General features: G+C 35.3%; 1 protein-coding gene across 16 annotated transcripts in view; it reads right to left on the bottom strand.

Annotated features, from left to right (window-relative positions):
• The window catches only part of LOC143210125 (uncharacterized), a 957,580-nt gene that overhangs the window by 225,299 nt on the left and 712,873 nt on the right, over nt 1-19,408 (bottom strand). For 15 of the 16 annotated variants that reach the window (XR_013009198.1, XM_076426766.1, XM_076426776.1 and 12 more), the window contains one exon: nt 10,333-10,542. The exons of the other annotated variant lie outside the window; for it this stretch is intronic. Coding sequence is in view for 14 of the 15 variants with exons in the window: in XM_076426766.1 (XP_076282881.1) it covers nt 10,333-10,542 (210 nt within the window). In the remaining variant the exon portion in view is untranslated. The remainder of the gene's footprint in view (nt 1-10,332; nt 10,543-19,408) is intronic. 16 annotated transcript variants of the gene reach the window in all.

Here is a 19,408-nt window from a genome sequence, read left to right as displayed (position 1 = left end):
TTTTAGTGATACGGTGCCCGTGATATCAAACGTTCGACCGCGGCAGTGCTACCTGTAAACGGTGTAGGACGGGTTCGGGATAGACAGGAGCAGAGTTAGATCACGGCTATCGCCGTGACCTCCCTACCTAGGCAGGGTTTTCGTGGTTCCTTGATGCCAGTGACGCACTGGTCATCAAAGTCTCTCCGGACAGTCTTTCGTTGAGTCCGATCAAGGTGACGCACCTCGTCTCGCTCGACCAGCCTCGTGGACAACTCGCTTCACGAGGGTGACTTTCTAGGCGGTTCTTAGGCGACGTCGAAGGGTGACGCACCACTTCTTGTCCAGCTGTCCTCGTAGACGACTCGTCGTACGAGGTTACCGGTGACGCACCGGGTATTTCGAGGAGGAACACGGTTCTCACCAGCGGAGATGCAGGATGCAGGACAGGGCGATCTTCGGTGGAGTCGAAGGGTGACACACCGCTTCTTGTCCAGCTGTCCTCGTAGACGACTCGTCGTACGAGGTTACCGGTGACGCACCGGGTATTTCGAGGTGGAACACGGTTCTCACCAACGGAGGTACAGGATAATCGGGCAGGATGTTCTCCGACGAAGTCGAAGGGTGACGCACCACTTCTTGTTCGTCGGCTCTCGGAGAAGACGCGCCTTGCGAAAGCGACCGGTGACACACCGGGTGTTTCGAGGTGGAGCACGGCTCGCACCAGCGGAACCAGGATGCCGATAACAGGAGCGTGGAACACTCGGTTATCGGTTTCAGGAGAATGTTTCAGGAACGGATTTCTGGTCGGAACGGTGTCTCCTAGATCACTCCAGACGGAAGACAGCTGATTTTGATATGTTCTCGGCGGCTTTTATAGGAGTTGCTTGGTGGTGAGGGTTGGTGGTGCGGAAGGGTGTTTTGGTAGTGACGTAGGTATTTCGGAATGCGATCGTAGATTCGGGGCTGATGCGGTACGGGCGAATCTGTTATGTTGTCGCGGAGTCGACGGTTATGCGGTTCGGTATTCTTCGTGTCTGATCGGCGGTGTTCGTTGGAGTTCGTTCGTAACATGCCTACGTTTTGTAGGTCTGTTACAAACTAAATATCTGATTTATAATTAGCAAAAAATAAGTAAAATCTATTCAAATATGTATGTAAGTGTAATAACAATTGACTAACAACTGCTTGTTAACAGAACTACATATGATCGAAACGATTTACCAAAGAAACAAACAAATATATGGTGTCATCTCTATCCGTCTTATCTATAACCATTAAATTTTATGGTATCAGTCGTAAAATTACTAGAACGACCCATTCGACGGTTTTGAATCATTAAAACCTGGATGATCGCCTGCTAGTAATTCAGAACGATTACGTGCAAAAAATTCAATCATAAATTACTAGTTATACAGGGTGTCCCAAAAGTGTTGTACCTCTGCGATAATGTTCTCCACGGCTTTGTTAAGGAGTTATCAACGAAAAACACTGACCAATCAGAGCGCAGCTATAGCAGAGGGATATTCCCGCTCCCCCTGACCGTGGTGTTAGCATTAGCTGAGCCAAAATTCGCCCGCTGTACCTGCACTCTGGTTCGTCGTACCTTAAATGACGTCAGGAATCTCCATTTCCAAGGAAATACATTTTTGGGATACCTTGTATATTCTTGGTATGTATATATTTTTACATAAGAAATAATGGAGGCGATACAAACAAGTGGGGTCCCATAGAAATCACAGCAATAGGTTTCATCGACACAGTTTTAACCGACAATATTTCACCAACACCAGATTTAACTGACAATACAGTAAAGTCGTGATTAAACTGTGTCGATGAAACCTTTGCCAGTGCTTTCCATTGGACTCAACAAGTATTCTACTAATAATAACGAGCAAACTTACGGATCCATTAAAAATACATCGAAAACATCGTTAAATGTTCACTTAAGTTTCAGCATTTTGCGTTTTGCATCATGAACATTGTATGGGCATATACAGGGTGTTTCGTTTATCTGATAAAGGAAATATCTTGTGACGCACTGAAGTTACGAAAAAAATTTGTTAACAAAAATTGTTCGGTATGAAGGGTACAATCGTATAATCTAATTTTTTTGAGGACTAGAATGGTGGGAAGGGGGGAAATCCAAGTCAAATTAAGTTTTTTAAATGGAATTCCTATTTTTATTAGATAGAGTATCAAATTCTGAGTATAATAGTGCTGACGTTCATATGTCCTAAACCTAATAGTTAACGAGATATTATCGAAACAATTTTCTTTCTTCTTTTGATAATATCTCGTTAACTATTAGGTTTAGGGCATATGAAGGTCAACACTATTATACTCAGAATTTGATACTCTATCGATCCACGGTATAAAAAATAGGACATTCCATTCAAAAAACTTAATTTGACTTTGAAATTCACCCTTCCCACCATTCTAGTCCTAAAAAAATTAGACTATATGATTGTACCCTTCATACCGAACAATTTTTGTTAACAAATTTTTTCGTAACTTCAGTGCGTACGAAGATATTTCCGTTATCAGATAAACGAAACACCGTGTACATATGTATACCCATTTTATAAATGGACGGAATGTGTAGTTTGATATGATTTTACCGACGAGATGAACAGTAACAGAAATTAAAAAGGAATGGAAAGTTTATGCTCAAAAAAAAAGATTTCTATTTTTCTAAAGAAATAATAACACGTAATAATAGTAATACTTAAATTCAACTTTTCAGATTATTGTGATGCGAAAAATATTTGTTACGTAATGTGCATGGTGTCTATGGACCAAATATCTGGCAAGAATATTTTTTTCCAAAGGTCATTTTTTTCGCAGTTATCAAGGTCATCGATGTTTTTTGATACATAACTACATTTTTATTTTATTGCATCGGGTAACTGATCGAAAAATACATTCAAAATGATTCAAAAACACATTCATATAACAACATGACCTTGAAATGACCTTGATCTTCGAAAATTAGAGTTTTACCTGCAGATGAAGCTCAAGGTCATGTTATTATACATATCTGAATGTATTTTTCGATCGTATTTTCCGAAAAAATGACCTTTGGAAAAAAACATTCTTGCCAGATATTTGGTCCATTGACACGATGCACATTACGTAACAAATATTTTTTGCGTCACAATAACCTGAAGAGAGATTTAGGTGTCCTGTTTTAGACGAAACACCCTGTATTGCAAATACAAAAGCAATATATTGGTAATATATATGCTATTATATAAATAATATCTCTCTTTCTCAATTAGATTAAAAAACAACAAACAATTTAACACTATTTTTTTCTTTAGGTTTTTTAAAGACGCATCAACTTCTTGATATTTACTGATTATTTAGTTTGCCACGCTGTTCTTGTCAGTAGTTTTGAGTTTGTACGATGCAAGCGTATATACATTGTTTTATATAATAATAAATTGTTATGTCTACATCTTCTTTTAGAGACATGAAAATAAATAATGTAATTTCATAACGAATAAAACGATCATATGGAGATTATTACTTGATTGGCTGAAAAGAAAATATCTTCATCGAACGGAGATGTATTGGATTCAAATTATACAATTTTAAATTATTTATCAAATAATGTACAAGAAGAAAAATCTAGTATTAAGCTCTTTTTTAAATGTTTCTTTACTGATTTTGTGGACACTGAGATATCATTCAAATTCATATTTGTCCGACCATAGGTGCTTAAGGGTCACATTTTCCAAAATGTCATATCCAGTCGATGGAATTAAAAGTGAAACTACGTATTCTCGCCACTCTTGCGTACAGGATGTGTTTCAAAAATATATGTCATGACCACTATAGCACGATTCTGCACCTTTAGATCAGTGGAGATCTGTTAAAAAAGTGCACCGGAAAATTAACCATGACCATTTTTTGAAGGTCAAACAGTTTTTGTTACTTCTTCGTGTAGTACGTATCGAGGGGAACAGAAGTCTCAAAGGAGCTAAGCGTCTCAAGTCAACCGTTCTCTTAAAAAACGAATTTAATGTTTCGTGAATATTTGACCTTGGAATACAATTTCAAGGTTAATGTTACGATCCACTTTTTTAAGAGATGTCTACCGATCCAGAGGTGCAGTATCGTGTTATAGTGGTCAGGACATATAATTTTAAAACACTGTATACGTACTTACATATTGTTTCTGATGATTTTATGAGTTATGTCCCTAGATATTGTTGTATAGGATCACATCTGATAAGATTATTTAAGATTGTTTTACCCCCTTGTTTAACACCCTGTACTTACATATTGTTCCTGGTGATTTTATGAGTTATGTCCCTAGAAATTGTTGCATAGGATCAGATCTGATAAGATTATTTAAGATTGTTTTACAAAGACCTTCATAGCACTGAAAAGATTGATTTCGTCAAAAGTATTGCTGCGCTGCTCTTTTCCTTGCGTAACCAAAAATTTTTGCCTTTCTCCTGTAAACTTTTGCCTCTTTCCTATGTTATCCAGTAGATTTTGACGAGAAGATGTGAGAAATCCAAGTTTCGATCTTGGAGGATCAGTGGTTCAAAAGATATAAGTGTTTAAACTTGAGGGATTTCCAGTGTTTTTAACAGATTAGTAAATCACTCAACTTTAAACGCTTATAACTTTTGAACCATTCATCCTCCACGATCGAAATTTGACTTTCTCTCATCTTCTCGTCCAAATCTACTGAATAACATAAGAAAGAGGCAAAAGTTTATGGTTACGCGAGGAAAAGATTACCCAAAATGTAATGTAAGTGTAAAAAGTCTTCCTAGCGTATCGTTTCAGTTTTAACATATTCAAATTAGAGGCTCTGACAGAACAATGCGAATATTTCACGCGCGTTTATCGACATCGACGTGAACGGTTTCTATCGATGTGCTACGTGCAGCATTGCATTATTGAGAACATTTGAAAAATACTCGCTGCTGCCGCAGAATATCGTTGGTCTGTGAAAACCTTAATTATAATATGAACCATCCCCGCGAAAAGTATGTTAGTTAAAAGTTGTCCACCTATAAACCTGGTGCTATAAAAGAAAATAGTTATGTGAATTCTGTATCAACCTTGAATACGTGTTTAATTGTTTATGTGTCGAATATCCTATGGGAAAGTCATTATGGATTAGTTTACAATAAATAAGTACTATTAGAATACAGTCCGTTTTATATCCTTAATATATGTATACTTATAATCAAGCAAATAATTAGTTCTTTAATCAATGTTACTGCGAGCTATTGAACAGAATTATATGAAATCAGATTTCATGAATACGTATTAGAACTTTACAAAACTTGACCTTAACAAAAATATCGAATCGTCAGATGAATAAATTTTAAGGAAGAATTAATTGTATGGTATAAGTAATTAATTCAAACCCTGCACTCGCTACAATTTTAAACAAAACAATTCGTAAATGTTTGCAAGTAAACAGCGTCATGTTTCGAATAAGCTTCAAATAAATATGAAAAATTATTTTTATGCAAATTCGAGCTCAGCTGGTTGTAGAGTGAATTGCACCGCAATAAATGTTAATTTATACAGCGTGTCATGTAACTATTGGAACAAATGGATAGGGACTGATTCTATGTGAAAGAATACGTCAAAAAATATCGAATAAACTTTTTTCGTTTGCGACTTTGACTTTGAGAAAGTCGACTTCGTGTATCTGCTGCACTCGACCAAGTCTCAACTCAACGGATTCACTATACTCACGCCTGGGCAATTCGTGCTCCAAGAGTCGATGACATAAGAAATTTCCCAGGCGTGCACTGTACCTACATAGACCGTGTCCGCTGTTTTCCTCACGTAACCAGAAATTTTTGCCTTCTTACTAAAATATGTTATCCAGTAGATTTCAACGAGAAGATGTGAGAAATTCAAGTTCTCATCCTGCAGGATCTATGGTTCAAAAGTTACAAGTGTTTAAAATTGAGCGATTTCCAGTGTTTTTGACAGGTGAAGGCCACCATGTTGTGTGTAGGGACGGTCGCCCGCCGCTAGGTGAAAGCACATGCATGCGGTAATACCGATAACACTGTCCAACAAATTTCAACTTTTTTTGTGATTTCAATATACTGTTGGGTCCTTCTTATAGAGTTTTTTGCGCTGATTCCGAATCTGGTTTTAATTTTTTTCCTATACGTCCAGTTTTTGAAAATCATGGCTTTGAAAAAAAAACATATTTTTCAACTTTAAACAAATATTGTAATGTTATTATAAAAGATATTGAATTGTTGTTTACAGCAAACGATTCTGTAGACTTTCCCGAATACAGTGATATCCAATATTAATACATTATGATTGTTTAAACATGTTTAAACAATGATTAAAGACGGAGATGCACCACTTTTGCACCAATTTTTGCGGATATTTTCGAATTTATCTCAAAAAATAAGGGTCCAGCGAAAAATTGAACTATACCACGCGAAAGAGCAGACTTTTATCTTGAGAAACCCCCCTGTGAAGTTTGCATGGTCGACGTTTTTATCGAACTAGAAAGCAAAATATCTTCGCCCGACATGCGTTGACGCCAGTGGTGCTCTTCCACTAGCGCGGTCGTTCGTCGGGATACGGCGCGGCGCGCTGCGGTGAAACGGCGCGTGGCTATAAGCGCGCAATTATGTCAGCTTACTTAAATGTAATATTTTATTAAATGTGTTATACTATTGTTATTTATTATTTATTAGTATATTTATTCTGTATAAATTATTTTATGTATTTTTTAATGTTAGTCTCTCGTTTATAGTAATTTAATACAAAAAATACCTTTTGTAACAAAAAAATAATTTATTCACACACTACACTATTACACTATTTACAAGTCTAATATATATGTGTACACTATTCAGATATAATACACTACTAAAATACATATATTATATACACAACAACTAAAATACTATAAATAACTATAAATGTTTTTTATGAAGTTTTATACGTAGCAATGCAGATTTGAAATGCTTGACACGACTGGTTTCAACAAACACAAAGCCGAAACTGAACTCTGGCATCAGTTTTCTTAAGAACCAACACGATATTTTGAAATAAATGACGGTCTACGGACAACGGAATACATACAATGTAAGGAAAGTCTGCAATGCGGTGACTGAAAAATTTTATTTTCAGTAATTGTCGTCTTATCTATGTATTGTGATTATAGTGCCAATGAACACTCGAGATTCTTCCGAGTAAAATAAGTCCAAACACAATATAAACGGGACTATTTTTATTGACTTAAATACATAATTAAAATAGTTTGCTCCATATTAAATCGATATAGTGTATTATATCTGAATAGTGTACACATATATATTAGACTTGTAAATAGTGTAATAGTGTAGTGTGTGAATAAATTATTTTTTTGTTACAAAAGGTATTTTTTGTATTAAATATACTATAAACGAGAGACTAACATTAAAAAATACATAAAATAATTTATACAGAATAAATATACTAATAAATAATAAATAACAATAGTATAACACATTTAATAAAATATTACATTTAAGTAAGCTGACATAATTGCGCGCTTATAGCCACGCGCCGTATCCCGACGAACGACCGCGCTAGTGGAAGAGCACCACTGGCGTCAACGCATGTCGGGCGAAGATATTTTGCTTTCTAGTTCGGTAAAAACGTCGACCATGCAAACTTCACTGGGGGGTTTCTCAAGATAAAAGTCTGCTCTTTCGCGTGGTATAGTTCAATTTTTCGCTGGACCCTTATTTTTTTAGATAAATTCGAAAATATCCGCAAAAATTGGTGCAAAAGTGGTGCATCTCCGTCTTTAATCATTGTTTAAACATGTTTAAACAATCATAATGTATTAATATTGGATATCACTGTATTCGGGAAAGTCTACAGAATCTTTTGCTGTAAACAACAATTCAATATCTTTTATAATAACATCGCAATATTTGTTTAAAGTTGAAAAATATGTCTTTTTTTAAAACTCCATTTTCTCAAAAACTGGACGTATAGGGAAAAAATTAATACCAGATTCGGAATCAGCGCAAAAAACTCTATAAGAAAGACCCAACAGTATATTGAAATCAAATTTGGTGTTGGACAGTGTAATTAATTAGCTGGTTGGCCAGCTTTGCGGCGCTAACCTGTCAAAAACACTGAAAATCGCTCAACTTTAAACACTTGTAACTTTTGAACCATTGATTCTCCAGGATCGAAACTTGGATTTCTCGCATCTTCTCGTCCAAATCTACTGGATAAGATAGGACAATGGGAACAATTTATAGTTACGCAAGGAAAAGTTTAGCTAGACCACCCTTATCCTTGAAAACCATCGTGGTATTTGTAATCGTCGTCGGTGTTATCAGTTTTTCTATTACTCTTACTTTATATGTACGAGCAATGAGAACATTTTTAAGTGTATGAAGCTTTAAGTGTATTAAAATACGCTAGCGGATAAAAGAGAGTTTAAAATTGGAGTTTCTGCATAATAAGTTTAGCACCGGATGGTAAAGTATTGTGAAAATATTAAGAAGTAATTAAAACATGAACAAAGGCGGTGCACAGTTAAATCCGTTGAGTTATGACTTCAAAATGTAATTTAAAAATGCAATGCTGCAATTGAATTCTATTCAAGTTATTATATTTATATTTAATACTCATCTCTATCAAAATGGTAAATAGAAAAGTACTGAGATGGTAAAATTTCGACTAACAAGAGAATGCAAAGCCTTCGCGTCACAGATTTAGTTGAGACTTTACAGAGTTATAGATCTCGTTCCCCTGGTTACGAATATTAACATGAAACTAACACATTATTGTTACTCTGGTGTTTCTTGACGTAGAATCAGCCCCTCTCCAGTTGCACCACCAGTTGCGCTACAGCCTGTATACAGGGTGTTCCCTTCAACGCGACGCACGATTTTTCATCCACTTGCAGCCATCTGCAGCGCCCGCTCTAGCGATTACGTCGCCCCGGACAAAAATACAAATTGCCACCCCTTAAGGATATGTATATATTTTTTTAATAAAGGTACATATTTTTTATCTTCAATAAAAATAAAGTCATTTTATTTAAATTTTAATAAAAGCATTTATTCTAATAAAAGCAAATTTTCTATTAATTGGGTATTTAACACATCAATATTTTTATCACAGTTACAGCCAAAATGGCGCCCCTGAATTTTCGCGCCCCGGACAAATGTACGGGTTGCCCCTCCCCTGCAGCGGGCCCTGCCATCTGATAAATAAAAGTTTGCAACAAGAGTTACAGGGTATGGAGCGCACAACAGATATCAGTAACAAAAAATTTCGAAAATAGTTTGATTTCATGGCGAAAGCGAAGTCACCTTTTTTAAACCATATTTAGTGGACACCGAGACGAATTCAAAACACATATTGCAAACACATATTGCAAAACACATATTTTTACTAACATATTACTCGATTTACTGTAGTGGAAATGTGGAATATTTAGCTTTTCGTAGCCTCTTCGCTATCAAATGATGTTGGCGCAGTCGAATACGACGAAAAGCTAAATATTTCACATTTCCATTATACAGGGTGGTCATTTTATCTGAAGACATTGAAATATCTCGAGAACTATGCATCGGATCAAAACAAGTGTGTAATGAAAGTTGTTCGTCGCGAAGAGGGACATCCAATGATAGCAAACTCGACCCCCACCCCCACCCCCATCCCCAATTTTCAATGATTTTTTACCCATTTTGATTTTTGTCCATTACAGCGCCATCTGTGAACCAAAATGCAAAAACTCCTCGGTCAAATTTGTGTATTTTTTGCTGGAGAATCCAAATCTGCAATGAAAAATGGGGATTCCCATTTAAGTTTTTTATCTTCCCCCAACCCCACCCCCAGAGGGGTGGCGGTGGGGGGTCGAATTTGGTATCATTGGATGTACCTCTTCACGACGAACAACTTTCATTACCCACTTGTTTTGATCCGATGCATAGTTCTCGAGATATTTCAATGTCTTCAGATAAAATGACCACCCTGTATACTGTAAATCGAGTAATGTGTTAGTAAAAATATCATATAATATGTGTTTTAAATTCGTCTCGATGTCCCCTAAATATAACAAAAAAATATATATGTTCCAATTTGTAAAAGCCAAGGTGACCTCGATTTCGCCATGAAAACAAACTGTTTTCAAAAATTTTTCTACTGTTATCTATTGTACACTCCATACCCTGCAACTCTTCTAACCCTTTTATGTCAAATGGCTGCAATTGGGTGAAAAATCGTGCGTCGCGTTAGAGGGAACATCCGGTAGATACTGATCACGTTTCTACAAATTTGCTTGTTGGAGATTAATGTTGCGAGGAGTGCAGTGTAAGTATGCATTACCTGAGAGCAGGTGTGTTGAGTCGGGTGTTGCGTGTATGCGGAGTTCGCCGCTGGGCATACCCCAGTGCCAGGAACCTTTAACTGTTCCTTGTAGTCGGGTTGATATGGCAGCAACATACGAATCTTGCCCCAACGATTGAAGAACAGCGCTATCGCGGCTGCCCAAAAGACCAACACCAACACCACTATACCCACTTCTACGGCACGGACCTGCAATTCACGCAGTCATTCGTAATTTTCACCTATGCCACAACATCTTTCGTTCGTTTCTCTCAAAAACAACAATATTACAACATCTCATTACTTACTCTTCTCCATACAACAAATCTTTGGTCTTACTCGGTCAAGTGTACAAAAATTAAAACAGAGGTCCCTAAAACAGTAATGTCCCATTCTAAATCAATTCTCGGATCTGTGTTGTGACATATTTTTTGTGGCTTCGTCGACCGCGCCGAACGTAGAAACGGACAGCATGTAAACACGGACCGCTAAGACTTCTCTTTATTTTTTACTTATTTTTAATGTAATTTTACCGATATATGTGTGACATTTCTCTGATTAAAATGACACCAAACACAAAACACAATTTGACCCATATTTAACACATGCTATCCCACGCAACTGGAACAGGCTGTACCTCCTGAACGGTCGGGAATAGAGGAAAATGTTATAAGAAAAAGTTGAATGGTATCAGACGGTGCATACTACGCAACTAATTTTATGCACTTTTTTGCATCGGTGTATCAGAAAAATGCAACTGCACTTTTTTTTAAAATGGAAACCTACATTCTGACTGCATCAATCGATGCAGTTTGTTATGCTATACATATATGTACCAACATACTTATGCCCTAAACTTATTCGTTAGGAAGTTATCGAAACTAAAAGTTCTCTGATTTATAATGAAAGTTCCATTATAAATTATAAAAGTACTAACATACTTATGCCCTAAACTTCCTAACGAATAAGTTTAGGGCATAAGTATTTTAGTACTTTTATGTAGAGCACAACAAACTGCATCGATTGGTGCAGTCAAAAATGTAGGTTTCCATTTTTAAAAAATGTGGAGTTGCATTTTTCTGATGCACCGATGCACAAAAGTGCATAAAATTAGTTGCGTAGTATGCACCGTCTGATGCCATTCAACTTTTTCTTATAACATTTTCCTCTATTCCCGACCGTTTAGGAGGTACAGCCTGTTCCAGTTGCGTGGGACACCCTGTATACAGGGTGTGTCCGTTAAGTTATGTCACCATTTTTTAGGCATTTCCAGTAGTGCAATTAAAAAATGTTTTCGACAAAAGTTTCTCAGTCAAGTTGCTTTCAAGAGTTACTTTCTCTCAAGTTACTTTCAGAGTCAAGTTGCCACATGTTGTAACTTTTAAATTTTTTTACTTGTTCGAGTTAATTGATTCGAAATTCGTTAAAATATATTGTGATTCGACTTCCCGACATATGATGAATGAAAATCTTGAAAAACATATTACGGTGTGAATGAAAAAAATGTGAACTGAATTAACCCAGAAACTCAATGAAGCCTACTAGTATTAATAACTCTGAACCCTTTGACTTTATAGTCCTAACGACGTACGAGTATATTTATAAAAATAAAAAAGAAGACTGGAAAAATTTTTCTGTTATATTTTTATCACAAAGAACCATTTCAAAACTGCGTAGATGTAACAAATAGGAAAGCAATACCGACAGTGCGTAAGAGGTGTATCAATAATGTTTCAATAGAATCTTGCAATCTCGAGAATAGCTAATATTTATTGACAAAATAAATGCTATTCATTTTTTAGATCAATCACAGTGTTAGATAAACAATAGGTGTGGTGTTGAAAGTTAAACATTCTGAGACTACACGCTACTCGGCCCACAGATGGCGCACGACAATTTGCATACACAGTCGGGGATAATATTGAGTGGACACTCTTAAAAGTTGTATAATTTTTTAAAAATTTATCTAACACACACATTTGAAATTTTTCAAGATTTCATAGGCCAACTAGTTCGCTGGAGAATGAGTAAACAAAAATCTTTTTATTTAGATTACAATTGTTAGAAATCATACAAAATTCAAAAAATGATGTTTTGTCAACTTTTTTATCTGAGCCAGTAACGATAATTTTAAAAATGCGTTTTGTAGAATTCGGTAACTTATATGCGTACTGAAAGTTTTATGAAAATCGGTCAACATTGCAATGAGCTACATACGTTTAAAAATGAGAGCTTAAGTTGTAGATTGTGTTGGAATCCAACGATAATATTATACAGACAGGCTATGGTGCGACTTCGACCGTAGGAGCAGAGATTTCGTTGTCTGGCCCAAGTGGTTTATGACACCCCCACTTAAGAAAAGGGACCAAAGATTTTTTCCAGGGACGAACCAGTCAGTCGTCGCTCTTATACAGTACAGTACACATCACAGCATCTTTTACGCTACAGCATTAGCTTTACCTTGTTTCAATACAGTTTATGTCTTTTTTCCATTCACATTACGATCACTGTTTAATCCACTGTGTAACTTTATTTGCATTGAATAAATAAAGTCATCTTATTTAATAAAATATAGTTTTCCAACAGATTGCGAAAAAACAAATTGCAAAAATGATTGTAAAAAATTGCTCTTCCAATTAATTTTACAAAAAATTTGCTATAATCACGTGAAAAAAATTTTTTTTAATTATAAAAATTAAAAAAGCAAAAGCAAAAAAAGCCCTGTATATATCTTGCAACATAAAACACAGTATCATCAAAAAACTATAGACAAACTGATAACAAAAAACCATGTGTAGATTTCAAAAGAACTTTCACACGTGATTATAGTTTTATTATAATTATTCATAAACAATTTATATTGTGTTCCCTTATAATTATATTACAATACAAGCAAAATAACGAAATTTTTAACTGATAATGTGGACGTCTCACACGATCAGTTGAGAAATATACAGGGTGAGTCACCAAACGTTACCACCTCAAATATCTTTGTTGTTTCTAAAGATACGTAAAATATGGTAAGGACAAAGTTGAATGGTACAATGGTGCTGACACGATGCAAAAAAAAAATTTTGTTTTTATGTAATTTTTTCTAGAGATATGAAGGTGACCTTCATTTTTTTAAATGGAATGAGGTATTTTTTAATACATCAATCGATGCAGCTGGACATTCGTTATAATAAAGTACTAACCTATGTATGTCGAAAAGTTATTAGTTCAGGAGATATTTCAATTTAAATAACTCTAAAACACCATTACTGTCGTGATAAGACGTTACATAAGTAAGTAAACACTGACGTCGTAGTACGACAGTAATGGTATTTTAGAGTTATTTAAATTGAAATATCTCCTGAACTAATAACTTTTCGACATACATAGGTTAGTACTTTATTATAACGAATGTCCAGCTGCATCGATTGATGTATTAAAAAATACCTCATTCCATTTAAAAAAATGAAGGTCACCTTCATATCTCTGAAAAAATGACATAAAAACAAAATTTTTTTTTTGCATCGTGTCAGCCCCATTGTACCATTCAACTTTGTCCTTACCATATTTTACGTATCTTTAGAAACAACAAAGATATTTGAGGTGGTAACGTTTGGTGACTCACCCTGTATATGTACATAGTGTAATGGTATATTTGTGCACATACACACATGGAAGTAACAGTTTACTAAGGAAGTCCTCTGTATTCCCTCCCAATTGTATTGGGAAAAAAATAATATTTCATACAAACTTTTTTTCATTTTTATTCCTGTTTAAATACCTTTAGTGACTCTAAACTTTTCCAGTTTAGTTTAAAGTTTTTGTGCTATTGTAGTTGTAATGAACATTGCATGTTATTCATATGAAATTTCAATATGGTTTGACTGCAGTACCTTTTTTTAATACAAAACATTTCAAACAGATACAATATACAAAAAAATACACAAACCAAGAACAATTAAAATTGGTAACACTATATTAATCATATAATAAAATAATAAGTAACATTTTTGCAAAACTATGAAAATTTATGCCGGATCGTTATTTCCATTTTCCCAGAATCCGTTTCTACTGCGAAATAAAGTCATTTTTCTTCGTGTCTTTAATTAAAATTTAATTAAAACCGCCAGTTGGGATTACTAATTTGTTCGTCTTATATCAGATGTTTCATTACGTGCCCTCCCTCCAATTCCATTAATATTATTGTAGATTTTACGGAAGTAACCTATTTGGTGTTTCAGTGTTTGTTACTGTAGATGTAGACACGCAGTTTATATTAATGTATTCTGAATCAATGGGTACATACTTAAGAAACTAATTAACTAGGCTGGGGTTATTTAAATGTTATTTCAGTCAATTATGTGCATTACATTAAAATTCATCATACTATCCTATTACATCTTCAATATACAGGGTGGTCGAAAGTAACTGTGGAACCGCGTAGAATTATCGATATACAGGGTGTCAAAAAATTCCTGAACTTCCCGAAAATGGGAGGTTTCTGAGACCATTTGAAGCGATATTTTCCTTTGCCAAAATGTTATCCGCGGCTTTGTTTAAGAGTTATTAACGGAAAACACGGACCAATCAGAGCGCGACCTACACGCGAGTTGGCACAGTCGCACAGTGGACCCAAACGCCAATCTAGCTGATAAAAAGTCGTGTTTCCAATCACATACTATTACTTACATTTTTATTTGTTATTAGATCTTTAAATTATATTCTGTTTTGCTCTGAAGATTTTTTATATAGCGTAATATTTACGCAAAAGTCTATAGTCGCTGCGGCCTTTAAGAGTCCTCCAGAACGGTCAGTGCTTTTGCTACTAGTAAACGTTAATATTAAATGCGAATATTTTGCCTTTCATGGGCTTTGTAGAAGAAAGTATGTACTTTCATTCTGTAATTACAGAATTTGCAAAAGTTAATGAATTTTCCAAATACCCGTGTTCAAAGGTAGACAATTTTTTACTTCATGCATTTCAGTTTTTCGAATGTAAGTAATCGAAATTGATTTCGTAATGTAGACTCTGTTCTTTAATTCTTGTAAAAATCAGCTGCCAGAATTTGCCAGAAATTGTTTAATGTAACTTTAAAGTTTATGAATAGTTTGCGATCACTCATAAAGAGGGTTTAAGATTTCTTTGGTTTATAGTACTGACTGAGAGGAGTAAAAAATGTTTAATCAATGTAGGTCATAAAATTAATACTTCTAGCGTAAAACGGAATTTTATGTTTTCTTGTGACAGCACATAAACGAATAGGATAGCTGTATGAGATTTAAAAAACTTACTTAATTGTATCTGATATGAAGAATGTTTTGTGAAAGATTTTTTAAATATTCTGAAAATTGACAGGATTAGAGTAAAAATTGCACGAGTAAATATGACAAGCATTGATAACTGTGTGCCCACACGGCGGCGATAGACGAACACTCAGTAATCGATGAAAACTCTGAACAGGATTCTGGTTATTATAAATGTTTTTAGAATCCAGACTTTCGGTTTTCCGTGCAAGTCAAGTAACTGGTGATCTGGTACCTGTCTATCATAAAATAAGGACCGGGCGCGACCGCGGGGCCTCGGCTGCGGCCGGTAAGTCTCAATCATGGTTGGGAGGAATCGGTCTGGGTCGTAAGGGTTTTCCCGTAACAAACACGAATTTTTGGGAAAAATGGCTATATTTCCCTGTCCAGAGAACGTCAGTATCTCTCCTATAGTGTAGGTGTGTATTCAGTGCATGGATGTGTGTACAAAACTGAAACGATGTATGTATAACTAGAAGTGTAAATAAGTCTATCTAATCAAGTGTGTATGTTTGTAAATATATGAGGTTTTTATTTTAGTGTCGGTTTCAGTTCATTTTGTGACTAAAAACGCTAGTAACTTTAATTTCCGCAGAAATGCTCCTTCTCTCGAAAATTACATTGATGTAAATGACTATAAAAAGTTTTAAACAAAATTTTTTTGTGGTCCAAATTACCATAAATTTAAAGAATGAAGTTTCCCGGTCACCCGGTTGCAATAGGAAGCTGCGTTTGATCACTATGATTTTTTATTAGCTAGATTGGCGTTTGGGCCCACTTAAGGTGAGCGCATACTAGATGGTCGCGGGAAGGCCGCGGGAAGGCCAAAGCCGCCGATGGACGTCCATGCGGCAAGGGAGCAGGGCTACCTGCTGTGCGTGGCAGAAAAAAAGGTCTCCGTGGGCTCCCCACCTCTTTTAGGGAAAGGGACCTTTCTTTCAGGGAGCCCTGCTCCCTGCTGTGGAGCCGTCGGCCCGTTAGAGATTTCTTCCCGCGTGGACGTCCATCGGCGGCTTTGGGCGTCCATCGGCGGCTTTGGCCTTCCCGCGGCCTTCCCGCGACCATCTAGTATGCGCTCACCTTTAGTCGGCCCGGCGCACCGTGGGTAAAATCGACGTTCTAGCTGTTCACGCCTATGTCACCATTATTTCAATACATAAAGACCACATTAAATAGGTCGTTGGATTCGTCTTGCCGTCAGCTATAACATTATTGAATAAAAAATATATAGTTATAAATAAATAATGAAGGTGACCACAATTTTTTATTGAAAAAAAATTTTCTTGGAAATTTTTTGTATTGATATTTGTAAAAGACTGTGTACTGATTACTTTTCGTAGGAAACATTTTTTTGTCACACCACCCGAAATGTCTGAAAACTCGTGTGAATAATGAATAATATTTGAAAACTGGGTGTTCACGCCTATTTCACCATTATTTAAATATATAAATAGGTCGTTGGATTCGTCTTGCCGTCAGCTATAACATTATTGAATAAAAAATATATAGTTATAAATAAATAATGAAGGTGACCACAATTTTTTATTGAAAAAAAATTTTTTTTGCAAATTTTTTGTATTGATATTTGTAAAAGACTGTGTACTGATTACTTTTTGTAGGAAACATTTTTTTGTTACACCACCGGAAATGTCTGAAAACTCGTGTGAATAATGAATAATTTGGCCACGATTTCGATCGAACTCACCACTGTGCGCGTGTCACGCGACGCTTTAAACTATCATAACTTCGGATAATGGATTATACTGGAACTAAATTTTGCACGATCTTTTAGAGGAGATCTTGCCGAAAATGTTCCACTTTGTCAGAACATGGACATCTCCGGACATTTTAACTTATCCCTTGTCAAAGGTGAAAAACTTCGACAATTTTCCTTAGTTGATTAAATATTTTTTTTTATAATAAATTATGAACAATGATGTTTAGTTCCTGGTGCGTTCTTAACATAGATATACATTCTTCATATAAAAAAAAAATGGTCACTTAATCTTCAGTAGGTTTTCCAGGACATCATTATGAAGACAAGGAATTTTTTCGGTGATAAATCGTATCTGAAAAAGTTTGATCTTTGAATGTTTATTGTAACGAGAGTTTTTAATAGCTTTAATTAATATTATCGTTTTCGAATGTAATAGACATTTAAGAAACATTGTGCATTCGTTAAAAATCGATATGAGGACTTTGAGTTTTTAGCCCGTGAACAGCTAGAACGTCGATTTTACCCACTGTGCGGCGCAGTGTCACGAGCCATTGACAAAAATCGGAAAAGTCACTGCTTCATATCGATTGAAAACTATGTTCATACTATGTCAAAATGTCCAAATAAATCATTTTTTGAAAAAAAAATTCAAAAAATTCAGTAGGAAATTAATTACAAGCGAATCTGTAAGCGAAAATTTGGAAGATGAAATAGTACATCAGTTCATAGCGTAACTTGTTATCGTTGTGTTATGAACAAAATCGTTTGTAAGAAATAATATTTAAAAAAAAAATGATGGCTAAGGGTTGGCTAATTATAATTCATCTTAAAAAATTTTGCAATACTTATGCGCTATTTAATAATGAACCTGAAATGAAATCATTAAGTTTTATTGGTTTCCCTAATCTTTAGAAGAGGATTAAAAAAACACCTCAAAACACTTCGGGGATTTTTTTTGCGTTGTATTAGTAAAATAGTATATTTTGATATTATGTAAATCTTAATTGCGAAGTCTTGCGAAAAACAGAGTTTTTTAACAAAATATGTAGCAAGAACTGGTCAGCAGCCGAATACGCGGATATCCACTTGTAGAAATATGAGATTCGACTACGGTTATTGAAATAAATAAAAGAATTTTGATATTACATACATTACAGATACGATTAAATAAATAAAAATTAATGTCCTAATAACTGTTGGAAAACGTATTCAAAGTGCGCGTGCACATGCGGAACATTCGAGTATGTTCCATGACTGTTGGGGCCCTTGCGGCCGGCGCGTGCCCCACTCTCTCTCGGTTACGATCCGTCCACGAGACAAGTCGAAGAGCGTATTTACAATCATATTAATGTAGTAATAACGTACTCATTATATTCAGCTAATTAAAGTATCTAGCATTGGTTACTTCGCCTGCCCCCAAACCTCCTTCAACAATCACTATTGACAATTATTGACAAGAAGGTAACACCCTCCGACCTCGCTGATTTTTTAATACGTTGTCCAGGTCATCTAGTTGCGGCAGGCATAGTAGAGAAAGAGTGTATGTGTGTCGAGGAGGAGAATGTTATAAGAGTTTAAAACGAAGTTTCAGTTTCGGAAGAACTGAACTGAGAATTCATCTACTGAAAACCAGCAATAAACCAAAATTTTGTTTATAAATATCGTTTTACAATGTTTAAATAAATTACTATATTTATAATAATATCATGTTCAGATTGCTTTCAATATAATTGAAAAAACCCATTTTGTTTCATGTCTCTATCATAAACAGAACAAAAGTTATTGAATTTTGTCCAAAAAACAGGCATTTCGTGACACTGTGCGGCGCGGCGCGCCAACTGTCGATTGGCCGACTGTGCCAACTCGCGTAGTTCAGTAATAAAATTTATTCATCAACATATAATAATTTATCAGCAGTAAAAACGAATATCTGATTTTGAATTTGAATGTAAAAATGAATTAGTTTTTATATCAAACTGATCTACGTTGCAACATCTTCGTCAGAAGTTAATAATAACTTAATTAGCATAGCAGTTGATGCTAATTCTTGAAGGTGTTAATTTG

Source organism: Lasioglossum baleicum, chromosome 1 (assembly GCF_051020765.1).
Source record: "Lasioglossum baleicum chromosome 1, iyLasBale1, whole genome shotgun sequence".
Taxonomy (NCBI): Eukaryota; Metazoa; Arthropoda; class Insecta; order Hymenoptera; family Halictidae; genus Lasioglossum; species Lasioglossum baleicum.
This window is presented reverse-complemented; position numbering and strand designations above follow the sequence as displayed.